This window comes from Orycteropus afer, unplaced genomic scaffold (genome assembly GCF_000298275.1).
Source record: "Orycteropus afer afer isolate SDZICR_OR568_19922 unplaced genomic scaffold, OryAfe1.0 scaffold00111, whole genome shotgun sequence".
Lineage (NCBI taxonomy): Eukaryota > Metazoa > Chordata > Mammalia > Tubulidentata > Orycteropodidae > Orycteropus > Orycteropus afer.
In genome coordinates, this window is record NW_006921698.1 from 8,189,514 (window position 1) to 8,207,254 (window position 17,741).

The 17,741-nt window shown below is 39.9% G+C and overlaps 1 protein-coding gene across 1 annotated transcript in view; it reads right to left on the minus strand.

Annotated features, from left to right (window-relative positions):
- The window catches only part of TRIM9 (tripartite motif containing 9), a 180,950-nt gene that overhangs the window by 40,398 nt on the left and 122,811 nt on the right, over positions 1-17,741 (minus strand). Inside the window, exons 4-5 of the mRNA XM_042781364.1 lie at positions 7,963-8,073; positions 6,515-6,668 (exon numbers count right to left, since the gene is read on the minus strand). Coding sequence (XP_042637298.1) covers positions 6,515-6,668; positions 7,963-8,073 — 265 coding nt within the window. The remainder of the gene's footprint in view (positions 1-6,514; positions 6,669-7,962; positions 8,074-17,741) is intronic.

A 17,741-nucleotide genomic window follows, 5' to 3' on the forward strand; every position in this document is an offset into this window, starting at 1 on the left:
GAATAAAATAAATGGTCTACAAAAATCCAAAGTACTTTCAAATTAATTTGCCTTCTGTGGTTTGGATATGGATAGTGCCACAGTTTCTGGACTGAACTCTAAGAGACAGTGTTTTATTGTGGTGAAGCTCCTGTCATTGGGGTTGCCATAGCTATCTTGATCTTAAGACTTTCATGATCATCCCTGGGCATCTTTGTTTCTTCCTGGTTAAGACCTAGTTCTCCTTGACCTGATCAGAAATCTAGTTCTTAGTATTCTTTTAGCCTATAAAGTCAAACATTGGGCTAAAAATTTTCTTGTCAGGTACAAACTCGTTGCTGTTGAATCAATTTGAATGTAGAAGTGCCCTATAGGATTTCTAAGGCTGTAAATCTTTGCAGAAGCAGACTGCTACATCTCTCCTGTGGAGCAGCTGGTGGATTCGAACCTCAGACCTTTCGGTTAGCATCTGAACACTTAACCACCAGGACTCTTCTAGATACAAGGGGCAGCTATTCTTGATTTCTTGATGAAGTCTGGTGAAGCCACGTCAAATTTAGCCCTTTTGCTTTACCATTGCTGTAGCTCCACGTTTTATTCTGCAATAGTGGCTTCTTATAGCAAAGTTAGACCTTTGCTCTTACCTTTTTAAGGCTACTCTACTTTGAATTATAGCTCATATTTTTCATATTTAATTTTTTTCTCTAATCCTTCAGATTGTGAATGCTTACAGCCATCCAGAACTCCTCTGTAAAAGTAAACAGGAGTGCCACGAGGACATTTGAGAAAAGGAAGTTAGGCTGCCACCCTCAACATGGAGTAATCATCACAGGTGATGTTTTCTGAACACTTACTAAATGCCAGACAGTGTGGTGAGAGTTTTATATGTATTAACTTATTTAATTTCACAACAACCCCGGATCGTAGGTACTATTATCATCCCTATTTCATAGCTTGAATCCCCACTTCTGAAACTCAGAAAGGTTTCATGGCTGGTAAGTAGCGTTGCTGGGATTTAAACCCAGCAGGGTGGCTCCAGGAGCAGTGTGCTTTGTACTGCGTTACACTGCTTCTCTAGCCTGGTGTTTGGAAATCACAGAGTGGAACTAAGTCCCCATACCTAATTCCAAGAGGAAAGATTCTTTCTGGCTCCTATAACTGATGATAAAGATTCCTAAGTATTGCTAGTATAGATTAACAAAATATTAATGAATTTAGAGCTATAGTTGTTGGTAATTCAATTTTTCTGAATCCTCCTCTCTGAAGGTTCATTTGTATACTTTTTATAACGGATGAACAGTATAAATAACATCTGAAGGGTAGTTTAAACTTTAGAGGAACATAAGCCATTTCTGGAAATCTATCAGTGGCACACTGTCAAGGATAAACACGATGCCTGTTTTGAGGATATGCATTTCTGGCATCCAAATCATACAAGAATGAACAGACTACATGTGAATCAGCCTGTGTGCTTTTCACCACCACTGCTAACCTCTGGGAACTCTTTCTCAATGATTTATAGTGGTGTCTGTTCAGATCACACTGTCCTTGCCCATGACCTTGGTGCATATTCAGGGTTATTGCATTCACCATAAGTTAATGAAGATAAATGTGTCCTTAGGTGAGTAGAAGCACTTAAAGGGATTAACAGCAATTGATTTCTGTGCTAGACTTGGTTGAATGTTAGGTCACTGTTTCATCTTTGTTCAGAATGAACATACTGGCATTTCACTTCAGCACAATGACTCATGAATCTTGGGGTACTCTGATCACCCTTAAACCATGCAGTAGAGCCCTTGACAGATTACAAGAGAATCTTAAAATGTCTTTTTCCTGACTTGGGAAAGAGCTGGCAAGAATTAAAGAAAAATAATTTTATTTCTCTGTAATATAAAGAGAAAACAAAGTTTAATCTGCTGTTTTCTATAAAACTCTGAAAGAGCAAACACCTCTCCCAATAGTCTGGAAAGGTAGTGTTCTGGTTACCTAGTACTGCTCTGACAAGAATATACCACAAATGGGATGACCTTAACAAACAGGAGTTTATTCTTGCAATTTAGAGGCTTTACGTCCAAATTCAGAGTGCCAAGCTCTAGGGCATGGGTGAAAGCCCCTCAGCCTTGGGCTCTAGCTGTGCCTCGAGCTCCCGGCCCACTGGAGCTAGAGGCTTTTCTTTACTCAGACAGCTGCTGGCTGCTGAGGCTGCCAAGCCCAAGGCTGACAAGTAAAAAGGCATAGTCCTGATGTTACCAAACCACACGGCAGGTCATTAATTAAAGTCCATTGTAAGTCCCAAAGTTGGCAGAGCATGGCAGGCTGCTGAACAAAGACACAGCTACATGCAGGATCCAAGCGTGCCATAAGCCAGAGACCATTCCCCAAGGCTTCTGCTTCTATACAGGAAGCAGACCACATTCCCTAAGGCAGCTACTCAGCTGCTCCCAGTAGATTCCACCATGGAGTTGATTACCAGTCTCATGATTGGGAGTACTACATCCAGCTGCCCAGCCACTCAACCAGGCCCAGCCAAGTTGACACACAAACTGAACTACTACAGGTAGTAAGATGATTTTCTAATCAGAATACGGTCAGAGAACATGTCATCCCAATCTAGGAATGCTTGAATGAAGTTGGTACTAGCATTCTCCAGCTAGATTTCAATTGCTTGGGAGAGATGTGGAGTTAGAAGATCAGTTAAATCTTTAGCTCAGAACCAAATAACTTTGGGCAGTACATTCTTGCTGAGTAGTGCCTGATCTGAGTAGACATATTTTAAAACTAATAGCAGTCCCTCTTCCTTGGTGTCAAGGAAAAATTTAAAAAGGTATGTGAGACAAGATTTCAAAACTAGAGAGATGGTTGCTAAAGTTTTGAGTCAAGAACTGAACAGAGAGTCTAGTGATCAGTTTCAAGTCAGAACTCTAAATGCATATTTTAAGTTATTTAAAAATATTTTAACTTCATATGGTAGTCCACTTAGCACATTTAGAAAATACATATTGAATTACATGTATTGTTAATTTCTTGATCAGACTACTTGAATACTATTCCAAGTGCTGGTTAAATTTTGATCAGTTGTATGTGGATTTTCGGGTGAAATTTCTTGAGATATATTTTATTGACAAGCTGTGAAAGTTCATTTATTACACAGAATTAGAATTTATTTAAAAAACAACATTAACACTATGTTGGGAACAGTTGTATAGTTGTGTATGTTAACATATCAAAAGGGCCGGGAGGAGAAATCTTAACTACAGCCAGTCACCTTCTCTTGCATCATGACCTTTTGGCTTTCTCTTTCCATCTCAGGCATTTGACAGAATAAAAATTATTCAGATTCTAAACAGGATTGGGTTCGCACTGAATTAATTAAACTTAATGAGCACAGGCAAAGCATATAAATTAACTCTACTGAGAGATAATAATCAGAAGTAAATTAAATTAAGATGAAGTGCTAAAAAGAAAAGGAAAATGGAATAATCCAGTCTCATACCAAATGGCCTGTTATAATAACTTCATAAATAACTGTTCTGGATAATACTGTGTTCCAGGTGAACTTTTACTTTGAGATTGTTCTGTGTTGGGTAGCATGTTTGTCATTCTCTGCTGTATGTATATACTTTCATGCACTGCACACACATCTGTGTCCACATTTATTTGTATGTGCAGTCCTAAATGGCCATGTGCCAGAGAGGAAGGGGCAGTGCTTTAGAAATGTGCTCTGTGGTGCACAGCACGTGAGCCTGCAGTTCCCATACTAGATGAAGGGCCTGTTCACTCCAACACAATTGTTACCAACCTGCCAACTGGCCCGGACTCCAGTGTGGGCAGATGGACATGACTGAGAGGCAACAAATGGGGGAGGGGAGGGCTCTGCAGCTGATGAAAGCATTTCAAAGCCCTGAGGGTTTTACCCTCTAACAGTCCCCTCCTCCTGTCCTATTACCAAGGCTAATTGGGTTGGCTCCCTTTTTCCTCTTCCACCAAAAGCCCTTATATTGCCCTTTCATGACACATTTTCTCTTCTGTGCTACTTGTGCCATGACCTGGTTTTACTTCATTGAAATAACTGAGTACAGAGAGAAGCTGATTGAGGGGGATTTACATGGGTTGCTCTATACCCTACTAATAGGAGCTCTGGTAGCATAGTGTCTAAGGTACTTGACTGCTAACCAGAAGGCTGGTGGTTCAAACCCACCAGCCACTCCTCAGAAGAAAGGTTGGGCAATCTACTTCCATAGTGATACTGTCTCGGAAACCCAAGGAGGGGTCAGTGTGAGTCGGGTCCGACTTGACGGCACATAACAACAACATACCCTATTAATACCTCCCCCCAGAAACAAACAGCCCAGTTGCATAAGGTTTTCAATGCCCATGATCTTTTGAAAATAGATTATCAGGCCTTTTTTCTGAGGAACTTCTGGACGGATTCAGACTGCCAAGTTTTTGGTTAGTAGCTAAGAGCTTAAGTACAATACCCAGAGACCTTACTGCACCAATGGCTTTACTCCATAAACTAGCACGTAGGCGTTAAAGAAAATTTTTTAAATGGAAAGAAAACCTGCTGTAACAAAAAACTAGATTTCTCAAGTTTAAGGGAGGAATTCAGTTATTCCTTGAAGAAATCACTTGGTAAGGCACTAGCTATCACAGCATAAATGAGAAGTTGTGGGTCTAGGTTCTGAAGTTACACTCCCTGGGTTTGAATCCCAGCCCCACCAGTCACTAGGTGTCTGAGTTCAGGCAATTAACCTAGTTTTCCTGTGCTTCACCTTCCTCAATTACCTAGTAGGGTTGTGAGAATAAAATGAGTTAATCCATGCAAAGCATTTAGGAGAGTGTCTAGTCAGGTAAGCAGTCAATAAATGCTAAATATTTTTGTTACTGTAGCAAAGCATTTTTATTTATAATGCACACATTACTTAAAAACTAATTAAGGCAGCTTCCCAAAGCATTACACATTAAATAAAAAAAGACAACTGAAGATAAAAGAGCAAATATCCATGAAAAAAATGAAAGAAGTGTATTTACCAGGTATTGGGATGAGTTCAACTATGTGACAGGAGTCCTAAATACGTAGCCCTAAAACTTGCTAGGTTATATGATTTTCTCTGTCTGATAAAAGGACGCCTACAGATTTTTCTTAAGGAAAGAAAAACAAAAACACTCACTTATTATGTGGATGTTTAAATCAGGAGGTGCAAGAGCAAATCAATTTCTTCAGTTTTAAAAAAGATTAGAAAATGAAAAATTATAGAGATGGAGGGAGAACAGATTGGTTGTCACCAGGGTAAGGGATAGTGGAGGGAGGGGAGTGGGTGTGATTACCAAAGGGGCAGATCAGGGAAGTGTTTGTAGTGATGGAGCAGTTCTGTATCTTGTTTGAGGTGGTGGTTACACGAATCTGCGCATGTGATAAGATGGCATGCAATTATACACACACTGTTCCAATGGCAATTTCTTGGTTTTTATATTATAGTATACTTATGTAAGGTGTACCAATTGAAAGAAACTGGGTGAAAGGTACACATAACCTCTGCTTACTATTATGGCAACTTCCTAAAAATGTATTTTTATTTCAAAATAAAAAGTTGAAACAAAAGAGATCTTAAATATTCAAGTGGGTATTATACTGCCCTAAAAATACTATTGCATGGTAGGCTTCAGTTTTTCTTTTTCTTTGAAAGAGTTATTTTCCTTAAGATAATTTTAAGTAGTTGTACGTCCCCCTAACTGCCAAAACTCTCAGCGAGATCTTGTCACATCCCTTTATCATATCACCTAATTTTAAAGTTTATTTCAATTATATCCAGGCTCTCTTTTCCTTGACCAGCACTGCATGCTGACTATGACCTTCTGCAATTTCCATTCATCTATGATCAAGCCATTTACTCACTAGCTATCCATGTGGAAGCAGTAGTTTCAACCCTGGATGCCCTTGATTTATGTCAATATTTCTGCATTTTCATACTTTCTGTAACAAGATTTTATTTACATATAGTAACATTCTCTTTAGGAGCTCTGGTGGTGTAGTGGTTAAGGCATTTGGCTGTTAACCAAAAGATCAGTGGTTCAAATCCACCAGCTTCTCTGCAGAATAAAGATAAGGCAGTCTGCTTCTGTAAAGATTTATAACATTGGGAACACAACAGGAGTCACTATGAGTCAGAATCGACTCAATGGCAGTCAATTTGATTTGTTTTTTGAAATGTTCTCTTGTTCCCTAAATCTGATGCTGAACATGTGAAATCTCTAAGATTCCACAAGGGGCAAGCACTGAACTTATCTGACTTACTAACAGGGAGGTCACATAGCTACAAGTGTACCTTCTTATTACATGAAAATATAAAAGCCTCTCCAGATTTTTGTAACATTAACCAGAGGTATGTGTATTTACTTTTGCACGTATCGGGTGATTCATAAGCCTGGCATCTGCCATTCATTTGCTGCAATTTGACAGACAGTTTTTATCCTGTTTCAAGCACCTGTGTCTGCTTGGATGTTGTTATCTGACACAGTGGATGCAAGCACATACCTTTCATCTGCACGAAGTCAAGCTGGTGAATGGATTGCAGCAGAGAACTGTTGTCCAAACTCAAGTCGAAGTCTGTGGTCATCCTGGGAGTGAGCGTGCCTTTTCCCCACTGATCCTCAGTCAGGTGCACTCTCCTTATGAGTGCATCAGAAATCTAATCACATCAAAGACCACAGCCTAAGAAATACAACACCACACTCGAAACAGAACACTGCTCCTCGACTGTCCTAGAGCATTTTCACCAAACCACCCTGGCAATCACCTCTTCCTGTCTCCATGGATTTAATGCCAGCGTGGATGAGGTGGAGCCTCTTGTGACTAGGGTGACCCATGATTTATCACACTACTCTGGAAATGTTTGTGTTTGAGGGGAGGAGCACTATAAACAACTATCAGCTACAATCAAGTATTTCAACTCCTAGTGACCCTATGTGTTCAGAGTGGAACTGCTCCATAGCATTTTGAAGGCTGTGATCATCAGAAGTAGATCTCCAATTCTTTCTTCCAAGGCTGGGTTCAACCACAAGCTTTCAATTAGTAGTTGAGCACTTAACCATTTACACCACCCAGGGACTTGATCTAATAGACAAACCTGAATATATGATCATGCTATTCATGATCCACTAAAACCCAGCAGCTTTAAAGAATGATATGTAGGTAATTAGTTAATCCTACTGGAGCCAACAACCCTAACATTTTATTTTGAGGTGTGGGTGTCCTACCAAGACTTGGAAATGAGTTCCACAAAATAGTTTAGAGAAGCTGCATATGATAATCTGCAAAGTGGAATTTCTTACATTTTAAGTACATCACCTTTGTGTGGTTATCACTTAATTCTTTGGTAGGAAAATCTTTCATTTAATTTACATTCAGTCTCCCTCTATCATTCTGCCAGTTTAGTTGAGTTGGAGGGATCTGTATGTTCCTTAACAAAAGGTATCTTATCATAAGGATTATAACTCAACTAGAATTTGCTTACATCAGAGTACCTACTAAAACAATTATCACCAAAGAAATAATGAAACATACAAGAGAAATTTCATCATACGTGGGAAATCACTGACTTTCTGGCAGATTCCTAGTGTGTCTTTATTTAGGCATTTCTACCTGGCAAAACTGCCCCGGATGTATTAGTGGAAAAGGACCCAATTCTTAGGCAAGGCAATACCTCTGCTTTGGAAGAACTTACAAGGAATTATGTTTTCATGATTAAATATAAGAAAAAAAAAAAACCTGCACTTCTCAGTCTTCTACCACCTGGTGGCTGAGACTTCCAGAAAGTCAGTGAGACTCAAGAGTCACCAACATGCACATGGAAATGTGAAGGTAGAGGTTCCATTAGACAGGGATCTATGCCCAGCCAGAGTCATTGGGAGTGTATCCTAGGGGTCCTAGACTTAGTCTCATGGAGCACTTAGAATCTGAAACAGAAATTAGTTGGCACTTACCTGCAAAAAACCACTGGGATCATTTTCTTTGATCACCTCCAGGCAGTATTCCATGAGACCTGTGGTCTGGCGCAATTTCACTGTACAATGAGAGATCTGATCTCGAACCACCTAGCATTGATTAGAAAACGGAACATTCAAAAATGGCAGAGGGTAGAAAAGAAGCAATGTTGGCAGACTGGGACTTTGGGAAGGTTCTTCAAACCAGAATCCAACAACATCATGAAATGTAATGACATTTATGAGAATCTTTTGTGGCAGTGTCTGCTGTGGACAAGAACTCTGGAAGCAATATTGGATAATGACTCAGACAGGAAACTGGTAACAACAGGACCCTTCTGAAAAGAATGCAGATGTTGAAATTCTTAATAATTTTTTGTGATTCTGGCTACACTGTCACCTCAAGATATACCTTCCACAGGTCCCCTTCACTCTATTCTTTTCTGGGAAGTGACTTTATTGTGAGTTGCTCTATTTTTAGAGAGGTTATGGAGAATCTGAAAAGGAGCTATAGCTCCCTGAGGTGCTGCTGCTCTGTGGAATAGTCACCTACCTCAGCCTGCTTTCTGTCAGACCCTTCTAAAGGACAAAGTCACTTTTCTCTTCCTGTCCCTTTCCAAGGCCCCAGGGGCATTCATTTTGATTCATTTGTTTTAGTGGAGGCTGGAGGGCTGAGGTAGAGTTTGCTGAATGGCCATGAGATAATGACAAGCTTGGGAAAAGGGATGATATAGAAAGAAATTTTGAGAAGAACCCACTTAGAATCACTGCTTCCTTTTGGAAAGGAGTTTAAAAGGCTGCTCCATTTGCCAAGCTGTGATTCTGCTTTACTGAATGTGCAGTTTCTCCCTCTGGGAAGCTGTCTTTGCCCAGTGTCAAACACATGACATACTTTGAAAAGTTTCTTTCTTTAGAGATGCTTCTTTCTGTGTCCTCTGCTCAGTGACCCAAATCCTGAAGTGGTTTTAGAATCACAGAGTTGAACAAGGGCTTTCCAGGGTTACTAATCACTCATATTTACACTACTGTCAAAAGCCTCAAAGATATCTAGTATTCCAGATTTTGCAGATAATAAGAGGTGTTAATGATAATTATTACTTTAAAAAGTTTTTCCTTTTCATTTTAGATTATAAATTTATTATCCATTAAAGATCGTTATATCTAATTTGGAAAACAGATGGAAAAAAAAAAGCAAGTCATTTCACTGCCCTAATGCAGGGAACCCTTGGTACAGTGGTTAAGCACGCAGCTGCTTACAGAAAGGTTTGAACCCACCAGTTGCTCCCGGGGAGAAAGATGTAGCAGCCTGCTTTGGAAGGATTACAGCTTTGGAAACCCTATGGGGCAGTTCTATTCTGTCCGATAGGGTTGCTGTGAGTTGGATTCCACTTGAAGGCTCAGATTTGTTTTTTGTTTTAGAGCAAAGTTTTAAAGCATTTTGATACTTCCTTTTAGTTTTTCCTTGAGCTATATTTTCTTAAAGAGCAAAGATGTCACTTTGAAAATGAAGGTGTGCCTGACCCAAGCCATGGAGTTTTCAGTCACCTGATATGCATGCAAAAGGTGGACAATGAATAAGGAAGACCGAAGAATTGATGCCTTTTTTTTTTTTTTTTAAATTATGGTGTTGGCGAAGAATACTGAATATACCATGAAGTGCCAGAAGAACAAACAAATCTGTCTTGGATGAAATACAGCCAGAATGTTCCTTGGAAGCGAAGATGGTGAGACTTCACCTCTTGTACTTTGGTCATACTGTCAGGTGAGACTGGTCCCTGGAGAAGGATATCATGCTTGGTAAAGTGGATGGTTACCAAAAAAGAGGAAGACCCTTAACAAAATGGAATGACTCCTTGGCTGTAACAATGGGCTGAAACATAGGAACAGCTGTGAGGATGGTGAAGCCAAGTAGAATCAAAGCTCAATCCCCCATCCTGTCTATTATCTCCACGTTGGCTGAAGACAGTGGAGTGGGCATGATAGCTCGGTTCCTTAAGAGTGATGAACTGAAGCTTAATCCCCCATCCTGTCTATTATCCCCACCTTGGTAGAAGACAGATAAGCAGACCTGATAACCTGGTTCCTTAAGAGCTAAGCTGAATTGACACTCAATCCCCCATCCTATTATCCCCACCTTGGTAGAAGACAGATAAGCAGACATGATAACCTGGCTCCCTAAGAGCTTTGTAGAATTGAAGCTCAGTCCCCCATCCTGTCTATTATTATCCCCCCATCCTAGTTGGAGACAGATGAATAGGCATGTAAATGCATTTCCTCGAAGTTGTTTTTCAGAAACAACCAATATCACCTTGAAATCAGTTTTGGCCCACAGACATGCAGAGTGCGCCAAACCAGAACAAAGTTTCTGGGAACTGACATCTTCCCCTCTGCCCAAGTCCCGATCAGCTGATGACAGGAAGTTGGTGTGACTCATCCGGTTTGCAAGCACACAGCATTAAAAATTGACTGTCCATTTAAACCGAGGCAAAGGAAGCCTCAGCCAATCCCCAGCTAATTCATGCCCAAATTCCTGACATTTTTTAATTTTGCAAAGACTGTATCCCAACCTCCACTTGGGGAGACAGATTTGGGTAATTTTGTCTCCTTGCATTGCTGCTTTGCAATAAATAATCTTTCTCTCCTCTCAGGCACTTGGTGTGTGTAAACTAATTCAGCCTAATGACACACTGGGCAGGGACCCACGTTTGGTCCACCTTCAATAGTACAGGATCTGACAGTGTTTCTTTCTGTGGTACATAGGATCATTATGAGTTGCAACTGACATGATGGCACCTAACAACAGCATCATACTTATTTATAGTTTTAATTACAGTATGTGACAATTTTTATCCCTCACACACTTAATACTATCTCACAAATATTTCCCACATGCCACCCTCAATATATGTTATTGGATACATCAATATCCCGTTGAGTAGATATATCATAATTTATTTAACCATTCCCATTGGTCTATTATTGGACATTAAAGTTCTTACTAAGTTTTTGACAATTCGTTTTGCTGGATTTTATTCTTTTTGACAGTTAATTTGTTATTGTGCCTTTCTTTATTTTCCATAAAAATTAAAGTGACAAGATGCAGAGTTTGAAATCTCTTTACCAGAATAGATGAAAGAAACCAACTTTGATGTGAAGAATCTTTGTTTTGTGATTTTCGGGGGTGGTGGTGTCAAATTAAAATTCATTGGTTATTTACTTTCCTTTATCATCCAGTATGTTTTTGACAACTCACCATCACCATCTGTTGTCCTGGGCTCAAAGAATGCAAATTATTTTATTTTTTATTCAGAAAGTAAACAAGAAAGTTTAGCTTCTGCTTCTTGGGGAAAATCAACCACAAGTAAAACACTTGAAAATGCAAGACAGATGACCTAGAGCTAATATGCTACTCCTCTCTGCTTTTTGAGGCTTAACTGAACTGTTCTCAGAAAATATTTTTATATTCTGGTAGCCAGTGCATCATGGATGCCATGTAGCAGAAACCTCAGCAGTCACTATTCATTATCCAACTGACTGATGCTCAAAGTCTGAATAACAAGCACATACCAGATGTAAACACTGTGTCACAAAATATACTGAAGTGTTTATTTTCAGAGGATAAAGCTCAATGATAAGTTTATGACCTCATGTGCAGAAATGAATATATTACTCAACCCTTATAAAATCCTATTTCTGCTTTTTATCAATTTCTCTCTTAAGCAGGTTTATTTCTTATGTCAACAGTTAAGAAGGAGCTGTCTGAGGGTTGGGGCTCTCTGCCCATCCTTAGGAAGCCTAAGTGTTGCATTCTTGCCAAAGGGTTGGAGAGTTTCAGCTTTGGCTCCTATATTCTACAGCTCAGGCTTCTTGGAAGGACTTCATATCCCTGAGTGACTGGCTCTCAGTTCTCTTGCTTCAAATAATTTGGATCTATCTTTTTTAGATTTGAATGTTCTACTCTACAATTACCACAATAACCTATAATAAAAATCACTGCTAAAAGTTAAACTACAAGGTTTCCAGAAGCAGCATTTCTGTTTTTAGGTGCTATTGGATCAGCTCCAACTCATAGTGACTCTGTGTACAACAGAATAAAACATTGCCAGGTCCTGTGCCATCCTCACAATCTTTGCCATGCTTGAGCCCATCACTGCAGCCACTGTGTCAATCCATCTTGTTGTGGGTTTTCCCTTACTCTTTACTTTACCTAGCATGATATTCTTCTCCAGAGTTTGGTCCCCTCTAACAGCTTGACCAAAGTACAAAAGACAAAGACTGGCCATTCTCACTTCTAAGGAGCATTTGGCCATATTCCTCCAGAAGAGATTTGTTCATTCTTCTAGCAGTCCATGTTGTTGTTGTTATGTGCCATCGAGTCGGCCCCAACTTATAGCGACCCCTCCTTGGGTTTCTGAGGCAGTATCACTACGGAAGTAGATTGCCCAGCCTTCCTTCTGAGGAGTGGCTGGTGGGTTTGAACCCACCAGCTGGTGGTTAGCAGTCAAGTGCCTTAGGCTCTACGCCACCAGAGCTCCTGGCAGTCCATGGTACATTCAATATTATTCTCCAATACCATAATTCAAATACATCAATTATTTTATGATCTTCCTTATTCATTGTCCAGCTCTCACATGCATATATAGCTATTGAAAATACCATGGCTTGGGTCAGGCACACTTAAGTCTTCAAAGTGACATCTTTGCTCTCCAACACTTTAAAGAGGTCTGTTGCAGCAGATTTGCTCAATGCAATATGTTGCTTGCTTTCTTGACTGCTGCTTCCATGGGCATTGATCGTGGATCCAAGTAAAGTAAAATGAAATCCTTAACAACTTCAGTCTTTCCTCCATTTATCATGATACTGCCTATTGGTCCAGTTGTGAAGACTTGTGTTTCTTTATGTTGTGGTATAATCCATACTGAAGGCTGCAGTCTTGGATCTTCATCAGTAAATGCTTCCAGTCTTTTTCACTTTTAGCAAGCAAGGTTGTGTTATCTGCATATCCAGAACACTTAACTGTGCTCATAAGAAACCTGTACACAGATCAAGAGACAGTCGTTTGAACAGATCAAGGGGATACTGCGTGGTTTAAAATCAGGAAAGGTGTGTGTCAGGGTTGTATCCTTTTACCATGCTTATTCAAGCTGTATGCTGAGCAAATAATTGAAGAAGCTGAACTATATGAAGAATGCAGCATCAGAATTGGAGGAAGCCTCATTCACAACCTGTGATATGCAGATGGCACAACCTTGCTTGCTGAAAGTGAAGACTTGAAGAACTTACTTATGAAGAGCAAAGACTACAGTGTTTTCCAGTGTGTTTCAATTGACTTCTAGTTTCTGAATTAATTTAGCAAGATTCCCTCCCCCCAGTGGAAATCAACCAGATAATTAGATCTACTCTGTGGTAGTTATTGTTGTTAGGTGTTGTCGACTCATAGCGATCCTATGTACAACAGAACAAAACACTGCCTGGTCTGGCACTATCCTCACAATTGTTGCTATGTTTGAGCCCACAATTGCAGGCACTGTGTTAATCCATCTCATTGAGGATCTTCCCTGCCCCCCCACTTTTTTTTTTTGCTGACCCTCTACTTTACCAAGCACATTGTCCTTTCCAGAGGCTGGTTCCTTCTGCTAACATGTCCAAAGTATGTGAAATGAAGTCTTGCCATCCTCGCTTTTATCGTGCATTCTGGCTGTACTTCTTCCAAGACAGATTGGTTTGTTCTCCTGGCAACCCATGGTATATTCAATATTCTTTGTCAAAGCGATAATTCAAATGCATCAATTCTTCTTCAACAACAACAACAAAAAAATGCAACACAACCACTGTCGTGGAGTCGGATGCAACTCTTAGCAACCCTCCCCTTGGGTTCCCAAGGTGGTGTCATTAAGGAAGTAGATTGCCCAACCTTCCTTCTGAGGAGTGGCTGGTGGGTTCAAACCACCAGCCTCCTGGTTAGCAGTCAAGTGGCTTAGGCACTACACTACCAGAGCTTCTAATTTTTCTTCAGTCTTCCTTATTTACTGTCCAGTTTTCACGTGCATATGAGGCAAATGAAAACCATGACTTGGGTCAGGTGCACTTTAGTTTCCAAAGTGACAGAATAAATATTTTTTTCTCTAGATAAATGTCTTTATAGTTATTTCACATGCTACTTTCTTTATCCTGTGTTATTTCTACCACTTATTATTGTTATTTATTTCTACATTGTATTTATTATGGAGAATAATTCTTAGAAAGCCAGACCATGCCACTTGTTTTCCTTTCAGTTGTACATTTCCGTGCCCTTAACTCTGGTACAACAGAGAAACTCTTGGCACCATGTTTGCAGCTTGCTGGATGGACCCAAGAGTCCCTTTTCTTAGGAAATGTGCAAGTTGCAGGAATGACACAGATAGAAGCTGAGAAACCAATCTTCATGCTTTCACCAGCCTTAAAGCCTAAATCAGCTCTCATGGGATAAAGAATTAATCTGTAGGCCATAGTTCAAAGAAGGCTTTTACAATTTTATCACCAGAGTCACCATCTGTTCTGGATGGCAAGTGCGTATCAATCATTTAAAGAGTTTTATTTTGCTAAGTGGCACATTTATAAAAGTCATTATTGGGTCAGGATATGACACTGACACTAGGAAAAGGGTAGTCTGAGAACAGAATGTTGTACTCCTTTGAATTCTCAGACTTTTTCAGTAGTATAGAGCAATCATGATAGTTTATACTATACAAACATAAAATTGTTTTCTTCCTGTCCATGTGGTACAGTGAATAACTTAGTGTGGCTCCTCTAGCCATGGTCTTTATAACTCACACTAAGTGGAACTATGCAAATGTAAGGTGCTTGTGGCTTACCAAGGAGATCGGATAGCTTGGTAATAATGTAAATAAGGTATATGGTGCCCTTGTAGGGGTGGCACTGTGCAAACAAGGTGTTTGGAACCCTAAAGTGGGGATTGGTTAAGTTTTGGCATTTTGCTACCATAGAGAGAAGTAGGGGTGGAGTGTGCCCTTGGACCCAAGATCCCTGTACTGAGACAGTAGAGAGATAACAGAGGGATGGTGGCAGCAGAGGTAGCAGAATCAAGAGACCGGCATGAGACAGAGCAGCAGGCTTCTTGGCCCATGGAGTGAGAAAGCTGAGTGGCTTTGGGCAGGAGACTTGCTGGTGGAGTGGGGTGTCTCTCTGGGCGCCTAACTACATAGCTAAAAGAGCTTTGTAACACTTGCCTGAGCAGGGATGTGGCCAAGGGACCACAGGATCAAGAGGCTGAGGCCAGAGAGAAGTGTGTGTGTGGCATTGCTGAGAATCCTGATTGAAGAACTATATCCTGACTGATTTCTGATCCTCAATTGTAACTTGTTACTTCCCTAATAAACCCCATAATGGTGAGTATTATCTGTGAGTTCTTTATGGCCACTGCAATGGATTATTGAATCCAGCAGAGAAGTAGAGTGACATGGGAAGGAAGGTTGGTGTCAGAACTGGCAAAAATGTTGGAGAGTGGCAGCATATCTGACCCCTGACTCATAGGAATCAGCCTTAGGCTGTTGATGTTCTTGATCCTCTTTCCTCCTTGTGAAGTTAGATGAGGTTGGATGATGTAGCCCCCATGCCCTCTCAGGCCAATCTCCTTCCTTGAATTAAGAGAAATTTCATTATTTTGTCCAATTTTGATCTTCACCCCCTTCCTCTACCTCCATTCATCTCTCCATCTAACCTTTTGGTCTTTAAAATTTTAATTATTTCTTCTTGTTAATAAATACATTTTGTTGTAACACTGTCATCATGGGTTATGAAGGAATATCACTATTGAATTTTTAGCCTAATTAATACTAGCACTTTATCTCTACTCTTTTAAGAATCCTATCTTAAATATAATCTATATCTTCCCCTCATAGTTTAAAACAATTTCCCCTAAGCATGGGTAATTTTTTTCTGTCCCCTAGTTAAGGTATTATTGTTTTTAGGTGCTATTAGTTTTGATTCTTAGCAACCTTATGCACAGCAGAAGGAAACACTGCCCAGCCCTGCCCCATCTTCACAATTGTTGCAATGTGTGAACCCATTGTTGCAACCACTGTGTCAGTCCATCTCCTTGAGGGTTATCTTAGTGCTGCTATAACAGAACTACCACACTTGAATGGCTTTAACAAATGGAAATTTGTTTTCTCATGGTTTCGGAGGTTAGAAGTCTGAATTTAGGATGCCAGCTCGAGGGGAAGTCTTTCTCTGTCAACTCTGGAGGAAGGTCCTTGGTTCCTAGTGCATTGGAGATTTCCATGTAGCTTGTCCTCAATCTCCCCCCATCTCTGCTTCTCTCTTTGCTTGTTTAATCTCTTTTATATCTCAAAAGAGATCGACTCAAGATACCCTACATTAATCCTGCCTCATTACCATAACAAAGACAACCATTCCCAAATGGGATTATAACCATAGACATAGTGGCTAGGATTTACAACACCTATTTTGGGGGGACACAATTCAATCCATAACAAGGGTCTTCCTCTTTTTGTGCATACTTTACAAGCATGATGTCCTTCTCTAGGAACTAGTCCCTCCTGATAACATGTCCAAAGTATGTGAGATGAAGTCTTGCCATCCTTGCTTTGATCGAACATTCCAAACTTCTTTCAAGACAGTTTTGTTTGTACTTCTGGCAGTCCATGGTATATTCAATATTCTTCACCAACACCATAATTCAAATGGTATTAGTTCTTCTTCAATCATTCTTATTAATTGTGCAGCTTTCACATGCATATGAGGTGATGAAAATACCATGGCTTGTGTCAGGCACACTTTAGTCCTCAAAGTGACATGTTTGCTTTTTAACCCTTTGAAGAGGTCTTTTGCAGAAGATTTGTCCAATGCAATACATCATCTAATCTCTTGATGGCTTCTTCCATGGGTGTTATCTGTGGATCCAAGTAAAATATAATCCTTGAAAATGTAAATCTTTTCTCTGTTTATTGTGATGTTGTTTATTGGTCCAGCTATAAGCATTTTTGTTTTCCTTACTTCGAGGTGTAATCGATACTGAAGGCTGTAGTTTTTGATTTTCATCAGTAAGTGCTTCAAGTCTTCTTTACTTTCAGGAAGCAAGGTTGTTTCATACAAACTTGAAGAAATTGCTGTCCGCTGTCATTTTGATCAATGGTGGGAGTTTTTACATGTCCTGTCATTCTTGAATCAAGATGACTGACTGATACTTTCGTTTACTCATTTGTGGATTATAAATTAAGTGCTTTGGTTGTTAGATTCATCTGGGAAAATAAAGAGTTCTCCTATTTTCTCCTAGACTAGAATATTATCTGTAATATTATCATTACATTCACTAAGACGTTAACCAACCAGTTGACATACAGTTGACCCTGAGTCATACTGACTTGATATGTATCAGAATAGAACTGGACCCCATAGGGTTTTCAGTGACTGAGCTTTTTGAAAGTAGATCCCCAGGCCTTTCTTCTGAGGCGTCATGGGTGGACTGAACCTTCCAAACCTTAGGTTAGCAGCCAAATGCATTAACTGTCTGCACCAGAGACTCCTACTGAAACTTGGAGCATTTTTAATTTCTCATATGCCACCATTCTATCACACGGTTACATGGTATGAGGCAAATATCTTTTGCATCCTCTTGATACTATCCTCTGTACTAGTGTTATTAACTTACATTTAATCATTTCAAAGATTGAGTCTGAGGCTTTGAGTTTTTAATCAAGAAAAAGATCATTTAGGGCTATTAAGTAAATAAAACATTCATCCATTTTGAGGCAGAC